We start from the raw sequence: 14,169 nt of genomic DNA on the forward strand, positions 1-14,169 counted from the left end.
CTGCTGCAGAGCCACACTCAACACTCAAATGATTGCAAATATTAAGATCAACAATTTTAAAACCTCAACTACTCAGCCATCCTGGTTGATACACAATGTTGCTACTGTAACAGACTCTCAAATTTGCACCTACCCCTCACGCGCTGACATTTTAAACGCTTAATTTGTGCTTAAATACCAAACTGAAAGCCTCAAAGTTTACACCAGGAGTGGGGTTTGAACCCACGAAGACATTTGTCCATTGGATCTTAAGTCCAACGCCTTAACCACTCGGCCATCCTGGTCTTTCAGAGCAAGTAGTAGTTGTCAAATGGCTCCTTTGATATGCATTTAGAAGTCGGTTTTCTCTCATCTCTGTAAAACAATCTGCAGTAGTTGATAATGGAACTGTCATGTGCCACCAAGAGGGGGGTTTGAACCCACTAGGGTTTAAGTCCAACGCCTTAACCACTCGGCCATCCTGGTCTTTCAGAGCAAGTAGTAGTCAAATGGCTCCTTTGATATGCATTTAGAAGTCGGTTTTCTCTCATCTCTGTAAAATAATCTGCAGTAGTTGATAATGGAACTGTCATGTGCCACCAAGAGGGGGGTTTGAACCCACTAGGGAATTTGTCTATTGGATCTTAAGTCTAACTCCTTAACCACCCTGGTCTGAACTAATACCTTATGCAGTCAGACATTATATTCTTTGCTTAATTTTAACAGATATAAATCAGCTTCAAAAACTTGTGCAGTCAGCAAATGGATAATACATTAATTATTTTAATGATACCAACTACTATTAAACTAGGGTTCAAAGCCACGAAGACATTTGTCTATTGGATTTTAAGTCCAACACCTTAACCACTCAGCCATCCTAATCACATTCTGTGTAGTCGGATTTGTAGAAACTGTTCCTCTAACATGATTTCAAACACCTGTTTTCAATCATCCCTTTAAGATAAAGGAAATTTTCTGCACTAATTCATGAAAGAACTGGTATTTACTACCAAGAGTGGGATTCGAACCCATGAGGACATGCGTCCATTAGCTTTCAAGTCCAAAACCATAACCATGCAGTCATGCTGTCCATTTTTGCAAGGCTTCTTGCAATTGTCTTGTATAGATGCTCAGAGGACAGTACTAATCACTTCTTAAGTTATTATTCTGCATTATTTACAATGGACTTTTATAATCAGTATATTGTCTAATATCTCTACTTCATTGTACAAAGTGTGTCAGTTGGATTGTTTTATCATTTATAAGAATGACAGAAAACAAAGAAGGAACTGACTTTGATGTGAAGAGGATTCAAACTTATTTCACTTGCAAATTAGCACCAGCATTGAATAATGAAAAAAATGCTATTTAAAATTTTACAGAATTAATGTATAAATGCGTATATTTCTGTGTAAATACAAGTTGCAGAATGGATGTTGACATGAAGAGTGAAATTTAGCCTTGATCAATAAAGCTGAAGCAGACATCTAGTTGAAACTCATCAGTTGACCGAGTTCACCAAAGCAAACTTAACACCAGTCCAGTCAGTTTAATTTCTCCATTACAACGAGAGTCACGGAGAGATGCACTCTTGAGACTGGAGTCTGTTTCCGAACCCCTGTGAGCCTCACAACTCAGCTTTTGAAAGAACAAACTGTTAAACTAGCTTAAGTGGCACACACTAGTGTCAGTGAACAAGTCAGTTAAGCCATTTATAATGGACTCCCACACCCACTCATTAAAAGACCCTGATTTCATTGAGCTGTGCTCAATCATTCTGCCTTAGATGCTTGGGGGAAGGAATTTTGCTATTGATCTAAAAATCAAACTGTTGTCACATGACCGCTGAGAAAAAACACTTACCATTATATTATTTTAAGTAAGTTGAATGAGGACATTTATTCTTTTATTATTGTGTTCTTATTCCTACTCTTATTAGGAGCAGGTGTTATTATGAATAATTTCTTTAAAATAAAGGTTCTTCAATAATTCTGCAAAGAATCATTTTCTTATGAAAAACTATTTCTTCTGTATAGGGTTCTTCAGTTAGCTATTTGATTCTTTAAAACTTCACGAACATTTTAAACTCGAGCTACTTTAAAACTTCAAACTGGGCTCTGGGGACTCTTATAGAGTGTCAGAGAAAATGTCAGAGAGAAAGAAATGTTTTAAATTTACTGAATTTATTGTTTCTTGAATTATTATTTGCTTTCTAAATTTTAACAGTACTTTTAACAGAACAGCACTTTTTTAGTGCTGCTTACTTGGGTTGTACAGCAATATTCTCTGTAGAGTTGCTTTTAAACTAGTTACTGTAAATTGTTTATTTTTAAGAGCTTACATTTTCCAGATAATATAATAATGAATATTTTTGACTTTAGCGCAATGATGAAGTCCAATACAAAAGTCAGTTGTTTAATTTTACAAACATGTATTTGTAATATCACACTTATTTATTGTGAAACAAAAATAAAACTAGAAATATATATTTTTAATGCATTTAAAATTAAAACATTACATATAAAAATAATAGTGGTACAAATAAAGATTAAAAAAAAAAAGAGTTTACATTTTCCAGATAACATTTCTATAAATATTTTTGGCTTTTGTGTAATGATAAAGTCCAATACAGAAGTCAGTTATTAAATTTGACAAATATTTTGTATTTCAATCACACTTTTTTTTTTTTTATAAATTTCAATATGCACCCACCTTCATAGAAAGTGGAAATCATCATATTTGGTGGTCCAAAAAACGTAATCAAAACCCAGCAGACGGCTTACAAAAAACTACAGAAAGAACAAAAAGTTTCTGTGTGGAACTTTAAAACAGGGTTCACATTTTTGACCGCAATGAACTTTCGTAACATTTCCCACTGATCATAATTGAATAAGGATTTTAAAGGAGATAATTTTAAAGAGAAATTTCTAGCAGACTAAATATTTTAGAGCTGAGCATAACTAAATTAAATTCCATGTTAAATTAAATTCCATTCCATGTAAGTTCCATGACTTCTAAGGATTGATTGGTTTTCAGGTTTTCCATGAGCATGGGAACCCTGTGAGAAGTTAGATTCTGACATCCTACAAGCAGTAAAGTATGATCTGAATTTTTAAAGATGTCATGACCTATCACAAAAAGTAATGGCTGTACCACACAACTTTATAAAGACACGTATAGGTTCAAATGAGATGTAGAAAGCATGATAAAGTTTTTCCTCTCTCCACTGCATCACCTCTATGAGCACGGTGTCCGAGCCAGTTCCTTCTGAGCTGTAACTCTGTCCTGTTTACCTTGCACTTTTTCCTCTGGAGACGGATCAATAGAAAGGCTTCATCATCCCGCTCATCAGAGACAGACACCACTAATGAGGCTCAGAACAGCTGACTGCTCACTTTCCTCTGAGCGGGAAGAACCATAGGGGGCACGCAGGGTTACATTGGGAAGGAGAACAGAAATCCAAGGTGTAATGACTACTCGTCAAAGAACATGAACTGCTTCCGCAACCCATTGTACTTTCGTGAACATATGTATAGGCCTATATGTTTATAAATATGTAACATTATCCAGTTATCCCTCACAATAACACCATAAATGTGCATTAACAAAGTAAATAGGGTCAGCTGTGATTTCATGTTGTCTAAGATTAAGACAATTCATACATTTCTACAAACTTTATATATAGCTTTATTTCTCTCCTACTGTGACTACTGTTATATGTTGAGTATAGCTCTCAAATCTGTTTATGATGAATAAGAAGTCGTAATTTGATCTAGAATTAATTATCTAGAGATCTGTTTGGCCAAAAAAGGCCCATTCTTGCGAATGGAAAGCTAGAGTACAAACCCATTTACAAACAGTTATATATCCATTTCAATATGGCCAAGTTTGAGATTAGAAGAAATTTTATGCACAGTTGCATTGATGTTTAGTGTAACTGTGTGGAAACAACCGGATACTCATTCAGCTGACAAAAACACTGCAGAAGACATTTGGAAAGACGGTATGTTCTCATGGTGTTTTGCAAAGCACTACTGCCACCATGAGGTAAGGAACAGAACATTACTAAAATTAATAAATATATAAACATGCGACTATTCCTTGAGGCTGAATTTTACAAGTTCATGACACAAGCAATTACTTTTCACTTCTGATTAGGTACAATCTTGCCTCATTGGGTTTGAACCAACAAAAACATTTATCCTTTGGATCGTAAGGCCAGCACTATAACCACTAAGCCATCACGGCTGGTTTCAACAAGTCTTTCACTCTGAAATTGATTGTTCACATGTTCAGCTGAACACTTAAACATGCGGTGCTTGTTCAAACTAAAGCAGCTCTTGACATGAATGTTTGCTTCCTATGAAGTTTTTATGCTGTGCACACAAAGTAAATAATGTACAACTGAGCTGCAGCTTCTACTCTTTAAAAATCACAACTCTGCTACCAGGAGTGGGGTTTGAACCCACAAAGACATTTGTTCATTGGATCTCACTGCTTTAACCACTTGGCCAACCAAGGCAAAGCCACTGGCATTTTTCCCAATCAGAAAATAATTTATCAATGATGGGTTTATAATAAAAGAACCCATTTTGTGTATTGATTTCTATTAAAGTTATTAGTTGTGATTTTGATCTAAAGACCATTAATAGGTTTTAAAAAGCTGCAGTTCGTAAGTTTTGCCTCTTTGTCGCCATCTCTGTTTGAAAACCTGCAATTGCAGCTGTGTGCGGAATTATCTTCATTGCATGAGTTGTGCTCCAGCGCAGATGAATCTAATGTTTTGAGGAGTAATGTGAGCCAGTCAGTCGCCGCACTGGTGTGGATATTGTACCTTGCACTCACAGATTCTAGCCTACATCTTGGAATAACATCTTGACCCAAATAAGCATTTTCACCGGATATTGTCATCTGAACAAGTAACAAGTCTGCCACGTTTGTTCTGACCAACTGTTCCTCATTACAATAAATCACGCTACCAATGGTGATTTAATCTAAATTAGCTCATATCACATCAAACCGTGCAAATTATTATTGTTATACTTCATTCTCAAATTGTTAAGGTTAACAACATCAGCATTGCGTGGCTATGACTAACGCGTGTACAAGCGAGTAGATTTAAATTTCTGTAGTCTAATCTCTAATTGTCATACCACTCAAATTCAATATTAAGAAATTCTTTTAACCCAAAAAGCAAATTATGCTTCCTTCGAACTGGTTGTCTTTAAAATATAAATCTTGTGCGATACCTCACATGCGATAGCCTAGTAGCCGGGATAACTTCTTTATGTTTACAGACGTGACGCAATGACGCAGTGCCATGCTCGAATTTCCCGTGAAAACCTACCCGTACCACTCAAATTAGAAAACATTATCAGAAGCTTACCATTGTGAATCGGGCTAAAGTAAGGCGATAGTTTAGAACACTGGCTGGTTATGTACTTGCTCAAATATTGATTTCAGATCATTTTTAACCAAAAAACGTTCAGCTAAACTGCAGCTTTAAGTAAATAGGGTCATAAGTAAACCGGGTTATAACGGTCTAAATTTGATCAGCTGCTCAATAAGAGTTGCAAACAAAGCAATTTGCCAAAAATAAAGGAAATTGTTTGAAAAGAAATCTTAAACCAAGAACACTTTGTTTTATTGGTTTCATTTAAATGCAACATTTTGAAACCTGCAGTTTTAAACTAGGATTTAACGTGTTAGGTTTATGAAGCTAAATTTGTTGAAATTCTCATGTTCAATTATAAAATTTAAAACTACAAATTCAGCATAAATGTTTCAGTTTTGTTATACTGAAAACATTCAGTGTTGTCTGCATACACAATTTCAATTGACAAGATCACAAACATTTCAAACATGCAAATATGAAAAAACTAAATCAGATACATGAAGAGAAATTGTCTTTAATGTCTTTTTTCTATGTTAATGAGTGATTTATACAAAAAAACAAAAAAACACAAAGGCAGACATTTTTGCTCCAACAAGAAAAAGAACTGCATCACTGTAAGATACTGTCAAAATGGTTGCTTTATATTTACAGAATGTAAAAATCACATTAGTATGGCATCACATAACTGAAAACATCAGTGGTTTAGCTACTGTATGACAGGAACCGGCAACACCGTGGTGGAACAGATGAAGGATCAGCACGAGAAGCACATTTCAAGCGTTATTTCCATCAGATAATGTGGAAGGTCTGATATAGTGTGAAACCAATTTGTTTAGAGTGATGGTTCTTAAAAGCAGTTTATAAATCTTAAAAATTCCAAGATACACTGAAATGACCAGTTGCCAGACTAAACTAAAAGAAAAAAGATTGGGAGATGGAGAATTCAAATGTAAAACCCACTCAAGAACAATAGCAAGGCAACTGCACCTCAAATCTAGGTAACCACACAATGGCCTTGAAGAAACTATGCAAGACTGGTAGCAACTTCTCAACGTCGATCCTTCCGATCAGACTTCCGATCTCTCGCGCTTCTGGAGGACCTCTTCCCTGACCGGCTTCCTTCTGAACTCGTCCTCTTCCTGTCAGGTTTGGAGTTCTTGTCTTTGGAGCTCTTGTTTTCTCGTCCACTGCCTTTTGAGGACTTTTGTCCCCTCTCACTGCCACTCTTTCTGTGCTCCCTGTCCGATGGTCTCCTACGGCATTTGTGGTCTCGGCCATCTCTATCCCTGCCATGACTACGGGAGCGTGAACTGGAAGATGACGAGGAGGAGCCAGATGAACTGCTCCTACTACTGGAGCCACTGGAAGAGGAGCTGGATCCACTGGAGGAGGAGCTTGAAGAGGAACTGGAAGAGGAGCTGCTGCTACTTTGGCTCTTGCTCCTCTTGGCATGGACTTTGGCCCGTCCGTGTGCGTCATCGGCCTCCTCGCTAGCTTCCTTTGTGTCTACTTTGGCTTCTTGTGGTTGGACTGATGGTTCTTGGCTTTGCTCTTGAGAAAGGACTTCTGGGTCAGGTTCAAGCTGTGGCTGTTGGGTATCAGACGCCGTATCAACATCTTGTTTGGTGTCATGTTCTGTTACGCTAGGGGTCGGGACGTCCAGTTGAGGCTGTTTACATTCCTCAGGCTGTATTTCCATGTGGCTTTCAGGGGTTTGCTGAGAGTCTGTTACAACGTCCTGCTGAGTCTCGTTCTCGGACTCCTGCTCTTCCTCCTTTTGCACATTACCTACCTCTTCAACTGTGGCTTCTGGACTCTCAACAGGCAACTTACCCTGTGCCTCATCTTCCCTCTCAACTTCTGTGCCCTCCATCTGCTCTTCCCCCTCTTCCTTAACCTCACTTGCTCCCATATCCTCCTCCTCGTCCTCCTCATCTTCCTCATCTGCCTTCCTCTCACTCTCCTCGTGTTTGTCCTTCTCCTCACACTGCTCCTGATCCCCCTCCCTCTCCTTAATCTCTGAGCTCTCCTCTCCTTCCTCCTCGACTACATCTTCCTCCTCGTCCTCAATCTCCACATCATGTCTGTTACCTGTCCGCCCTACTCCAGCCTTACCCTCCTCTTGATCTTCTTTCTTCGTCTCTTCAGACCGACGGTTATCCTCCATTTCTTTGTCACCTGTCCTTTGGGACTGACGCCTTGGCCGAGCCTCCATTTTGTTGAGTTGCTCTGCAAAGGCTTCACGTCTCTCATCAAACACACCTTGGAAATTGGAGAAAGAGTTTTAAAAAAAAAATAAAAAAAAGAGAAAAAAAACCACACACTAGGGCGGTCAAAAAAAAATTAGAATTTCGAATATTTGTCGAATTTAAAATAAAAATCCACATTCGAATGCAAAAACGCTGAATTCGAATTTTAAGTGTGCGTTAAGGAGGCAGCCTTATCAGCGGCGCACGAGATGCGATGACGATGTAAGTGTCATTGCATTATAATGTTTTTGTTAGCCTATCCAGTTGAAGCCACTAGATGCAGCGCTGCTGCGTTGTGCATTAAAAAAAGATAGCGGAAAGAGAACATCAATGCGGAGAAGATCTTGTTTACATCAAAACCGAAATTGAAATATAACACTATAATAATATACTAATATAGCACTTGCATTTCTCTTTTGTTGGTTTTGATTGCTTTTATTGTCCTCATTTGAAAGTCGCTTTGGATAAAAGCGTCTGCTAAATAACGATTTAAATATAGGCTAATGTAAATGTAAATAACAACTAAATTGAAATTTTAAAACAAGCCCCAAATCAAATAAGTAACACAAATAAAATAAATCTCTTCTTAAAGCCTTTCCTTGGTTTCCGCTGTAAACAAAGCAGGCTGCATTTATGAACTTTAATATGCACTATACAGAGGCAAGAGGAAAAGAAAAAATACCATTGAAAAAGACAGTAAGTTCCCCTCAGACATACATTCATATAAACTCCTACCCCTAATTGAATCGCGATTTGTTTGGCATCTAAACCGATTTGAATCACATATTTGAATCGATTTTCAACCGACTCACGGTTAATCGTTACATCCCTAATACATACATGATGCTGTTTTGTTTATAGCCGTTTAAGCAACGTAATTATAATTGGTTTATAAACATTTTAAACATTATGCACTTTTTTTTTTTCGCAGATAGTCATGTTATCTTATGCTTTGAATGATGCGCCCTCTTGTGGCCTCAGGAGAGAAGCCAAAAAAGCTTTTCTTCACCCTAACTGAAATTATGCATTTTAAATTCGAATATAATTCGAATTTTGATACTATAAGTACAAAATTCAAATTTAGTTTTTCAACCATTTTGACAGCCCTACCACACATTCATGAGCTTTTAAAATCCATGGTGGAAAAATGTAGGGGAAAAAAGAGCTATGAATGTCTATGGGAAAGTATGTTTCAAGCAATATGACAAAGTTTTTTTTTTTTTTTAAATCATTGTCTTTTTTTTCCCAGTTAAGTCATAATTGCATGCATAATTTTACAAGAATTAGTAACATATGGTTTGAAATAGTTTAAGATGGAATATAGCATGTCTCAAAACAGTACATCAACTTCTATGTTGAAACAGTAAAACACTCACAGCTAGATTCATTTTACCCAGTTGGTACTAGTAGTGGATTTTATTTTATGCCCAAAGCCAATTTCTTAGAGCACGTTGGCCGACATAAAACCGATATATAGGTTATCACACTATTTAAAGGACACCAAACAATATGCTGTGATAAAATGAATATTTAAATCTAATATTTACTAAATAGTTTGAAAATGATTTAACATTTCAGATAGCAACTTATGTTAAATATAATAAAAACGTAAACAATGTAGCCAACATTGTACTTATTATTATAAAATATTTGTATAGCACAAACTTAGTCACAAAACAAAACCAAAAATTACCGTTAAATATTAAAGAGTTAGTTCACCCAAAAATGAAAATTCTGTCATTAATTACTCACCCTCATGTAGTTCCACACCCCTAAGACCTTTGTTCATCTTCAGAACACAAATTAAGATATTTTTGATCAAATCCAATGGCTCAGAGAGGCCTCCATTGACAGCAACGCCACCCAAACTTTCAAGATCCATAAAGGTTTACTAAAGATGTCGTTAAAACAGTCGAAGTGACTACAGTGGTTCTACAATAATTTTATGAAACGACGAGAATACTTTTTGCGCGCAAAAACAAAACAAAAATAATAACTTTATTCAGCAATCTCTTCTCTTCCCTGTCATTATCCTTACGCGGTTAACAACGCAGTAAGCACAGTGAAGGCTTCTGTGTTCTACGTCCAAACGCCGGCTCATTATTGGCCAAAGCTGCACATGTGAGCAGCACGACGCATGCGTGTGATGCTGATGCACGAGCCGTCCAATAATAAGCCGGCGTTCTGACGTAGAACCTGGAAGCGCTGGCCGTAAACAACGTATGAGAATGACACAGAAGAGAAGAGGTTGTTGAATAAAGTCTTTATTTTTGTTTTGTTTTTGCGCACAAAAAGTATTCTCGTCACTTCATAAAATTATTGTAGAACCACTGTAGTCACGTCAACTGTTTTAACAACGTCTTTAGTACCTTTATGGATCTTGAGAGTTTGGGTGGCGTTGCTGTCAATGGAGGCCTCTCTGAGCCATCGGATTTGATCAAAAATATTTTAATTTGTGTTCTGAAGATGAACGAAGGTCTTACGGGTGTGGAACGACATGAGGGTGAGTAATTAATGACAGAATTTTCATTTTTGGGTGAACTAACCCTTTAAATGCAGAGCTATATAGATGCATTTACCCTATAAACGTAATGTAGTCAAATGCATGTTCTGGACCACAAAAAATGGATATACCAGGTGTAAACAAAGTTTAAAATATCTGAATCTATACAAAAAGTGGAAGACAGCAGAAGCCAATTCAATAACCAGGAAACTAAGTTATTAAAATTAAACTTACCATTTAATTTTTTCTGAGACTCCTCCAGGAGCTTTTGAGTAGCAGAGCACATTCGACCAGGCAGGTAGAAGATCGGGGGGTTGGTCTTTGTTCGAATGAACTTGATGAGCTTAGAATTATGTGCATTCCACTCTTCTTGCTAAAGCACATGAGAACACCATAATGCATGGAAAAGTCAGACCAAGGACAGTCTATCCTAATAAAACTGCTGCAGATATACAATAAAAGAGCTGCTGTCTTCCTGCAGCTGAAAGACATACCAGCTGAGCGAGCTCCACTTTGTGCTCCAGAAGACGCATCTCTGTTTGTTTGGCACGTCTTTCTTCAAAGAGCTCTCTCCTTTCACTCTCAACTTTTTTACGCTCCTGTTCTGCCTGGACTTCCAATTTTTGCTCGATTTCTTGGCGTCTTTTTAACTGGAGGGGGGAAAAAAACATACGTTTTAAAATTAAAGCAGCACTTTGTTTCAGATGTGGCTTGACTTAGTGTTGCTTGCAATTCGCTGACTTGATTCTCAACTTGAACTGAATACAAATAAAGTGGGTTGGGAATAATTCAGCTTTGGAGGACCAGTTGGGAAAAATAACTCTTATTTTTTCTAGACAAATATAAAAAAAATATAGCCTCACAAAGGAACCAAGAAATAGAACACTGCATTAAAAAAAGAAATTCAAAGCTTAAGCCTACCCGCTCTGTGGACACTGTAGACTCTTGTTTGAACTTCTGCAATGTTCCCATCAACAGGCCAAACATGCGCCGGTTTCTGAATGAGGAGATAAAACAATAGTTTTTTAAATTCAACATTTACATAATCATTCAAGCTAATTTGCAGTGGAAAAACAAGGAAGTAAATGATAAAAAAGCTTTGCAGACATTGCCTAAAACAAAAGCATTACCTCTGCTTTCCTCTCTCATCCATTGTCTGATCTTGAATAAGATCTCGGCGCGTACGTTCTTTGGAGGTAGCAACCACAGATGACTGCAACGCTGGCTGTAGATAAAAAAAAAAAAGAGCAAGGATATGTTAAAAACATAAGCAGACAAATCTACATAAGTGGGGGGAAAAAAAACATTTAGTCTGCATACTTTTTTGACATCGTCATCATCCTCAGCGTCGCTGTCATGGCGTGAATCTCTCCTGGCTCGCTGGTCCCCTGCCAGCCTAATTTGGCATAAACCGTTTGTAAATGCATTTGGAAACATGCAAAACAGAAATGAACTTATTTCATAACATATCCAGAAATCAGCTAATTGGTAAGCAATGCCTCACCTCAAGAGTGCCCCTTCAATGTCTCTCTGTTTGGCTGGGGGTCCTCCACCACTATCTGACAGTCCACGCCTGATAGGGTTTGACATACATTAAGAACAAATCCAACATGTGTTTATTACAAGCATTTTCTAATACAAGAACAGATTCTTACCTCAGCAAATTGATTCCGCGCCCCCTACCTCCACCTGGGCCTGTGATGGTCAGTCTCCTATTTTGACCCGGTCTGGAAAAGACAAAAGGTAGAAGACGCACAATTAATAATCATACCTTTATATATAAAAAAATAAAACAGCATATCTAACCCCAACTATGACTAGGCATGGGCCGATTACCGGTATCAAGGTATACCGCGGTTTGAAAATTTCACGGTTTCAAAACCACTAACATTTTCCGTTATACCGTTACTGCGGTACGCGCTGTTTTTCATGTCTCCTCAAAGACTGAAAGTATAGGAATCCCTCAGGTTGAGTGCAGTGTAGAGAGTAACACGCCCCTCCTCCTCCTGTTAGTGCGAGCGAGTGGTCAGTCACGTGTGTGTAGGATGGACGAACTTAAGGAGCTTCCCCTGGAACTTACGCGATCGGCAACCGGACGTTTTTTTGTCTTATTGCAAGCAACTCGTCTGTGTTCTGGACTTGCAAACTGCGTTGCAACGCATATTTCCAAATGTCATTTGTGAGAAAATATGAACTCTGTAAATGCCCGTTAACAGAAGCCAGAGACGCTGAAGACAGACGCACAGAGAAAAATACTGTAGCAGGCAGATCACTCACTGTTCATGATGCACGAACTATTGGAAGAAAATCTTCCAATATTGATTTGGGGGTTTATATGAATGTGTTTCTGAGGGGAACTAACTGTCTTCATAAAAGTTTACGTGGTATTTTCTTTTCATCTCGTCTCTGTATAGTTCATATTAAAGCAGTGTTTCAGCGATTCAGGCATGTAGTATAATTTCACGAAGCTAGTCAGAACATTCTGTTTTTGCTTCAAATTGGGTTATTATTAAATCAAATTATGTATATGAAATTATATAACTAAATGATATGCAATGATATAAATTATATGTATATGAATTATATAACTAAAATTAAATAAATGTAATTACAGATTTAGGTTAAATAAAGATTTCAGTCTTTATTTTTCTTCTTTTTAGGAAACAAATCAAAGAAAAAAATAAACAAACTGCTCTGGGAATCGTATTTGTTTAAATAAAGACAGTAAAGTAATGAAGATGGAGAATAGGAGCTCTGTGCTGGTTCCCAACATTCAAATATCTCCATTTGTGTTCCACAGAAGAAAGAAAGAAAATCATACAAGTTTGGAACAACATGAGGCCTAATGATCATTTAATAGTGTTCATCGTCTGTTTGATTACGTCTTTAATTGATTTTCATTTAAAACATTTTAAAACGTACATTTCTGCCATATGTACATTGACAGTCACCACTGATGAGCTTCCACTAAATATTGTAGAAACTTAATTTGCTGTAAAGTTGCTTTGCAATGATTTGTATCGTGAAAAGCGCTGTACAAATAAACTTGAATTGAATTGAACTACTGTTCCAAATATTCTGCATGTTGCTCAAAATACAGTGTTCAGATTTATTTATTTTTTTTACCCAGACATTTAAAATAAACACATTTTAGAGCTGTAACAACAATGCCGTGATACCGTGAAACCGTGATATTTTTTGCTCAAGGTTATCATACCGTCAAAATCTCATACCGGCCCATGCCTAACTATGACTGTACGACTTCTTGCTCAGGAACATACACAAGCTTCTCAATCACAGTCTAGGTCAGTGGATATTCATATTTTATATATAGTCTCAGACATGGACAATAAATATAAAATAATATAGTAATTCAAGACCCAATTAATTGATGGTATATGCTTTTGTTGAAGCTGTAAGCCTGTATTATTTCCAAGTTATTTTTAAATAATCACATTCAATAGCGAAAAATAGATTTGTCCAATCAAATCCTCTAGAATGAGAATGGTCTGCCTCCTTAATACTAGAGCCCGACCGATATGGGTTTTTTGGGGCCGATACCGATATTAGGGAGTAAAAAAAAAGGTTGATATCGATATGTCGGTCGATATTCTTTGTATATATTATAGTACAGTACCAGTCAAAAGTTTGGACACTTTCCCATTCGAGGGTCCAAACATTTGACTGGTACTATATATAGAATACAGTATATACATAAACAGAATATATATACTAGGGATGTAACGGTATGAAAATTTCTTATGATTATAGTGACCAAAATTATCACGGTTCTCAGTCACTTCGGAACATTCATTCACGGATTTGCGATACCGTCTTCACACACAGACGAACCTTACTAGAGAAGTGTGACATAATATACCGCTGTAAATAAATACAATATAAATTCAGGTCTCGCACACTTTAATGCCCTTTGAATGTAACGTGTACGTTCCCTTGGAACTGGAATCATAGCGGAATTTCATGTGAAGTCCACTTCGCAGGGCACTTACGGTCGAATAAGACAACGCTTGAATGCTGCTGCC

General features: G+C 37.2%; 1 protein-coding gene and 1 non-coding gene across 2 annotated transcripts; both read right to left on the bottom strand.

Moving 5' to 3' along the window:
• Nucleotides 1-201: 201 nt before the first annotated feature.
• trnal-uaa (transfer RNA leucine (anticodon UAA)) lies at nt 202-284 on the bottom strand. Its single transcript has one exon. It is a non-coding gene; the product is annotated as a tRNA-Leu (tRNA).
• Nucleotides 285-6,201: 5,917 nt separating this feature from the next.
• On the bottom strand, nt 6,202-13,367 carry LOC107725779 (pinin-like). Its single transcript, XM_016535174.1, has 9 exons — nt 13,360-13,367; nt 11,782-11,853; nt 11,631-11,699; nt 11,447-11,522; nt 11,257-11,351; nt 11,048-11,123; nt 10,621-10,776; nt 10,361-10,499; nt 6,202-7,636 (listed from the first exon to the last, which is right to left on the bottom strand). The coding sequence occupies exons 1-9, from the start codon at nt 13,365-13,367 to the stop codon at nt 6,423-6,425; spliced, it is 1,905 nt and encodes a 634-aa protein (XP_016390660.1). The 3' UTR covers nt 6,202-6,422.
• Between the last annotated feature and the right edge of the window lie 802 nt (nt 13,368-14,169).

Source organism: Sinocyclocheilus rhinocerous, unplaced genomic scaffold (genome assembly GCF_001515625.1).
Source record: "Sinocyclocheilus rhinocerous isolate Xijiao unplaced genomic scaffold, SAMN03320098_v1.1 scaffold1004, whole genome shotgun sequence".
Lineage (NCBI taxonomy): Eukaryota > Metazoa > Chordata > Actinopteri > Cypriniformes > Cyprinidae > Sinocyclocheilus > Sinocyclocheilus rhinocerous.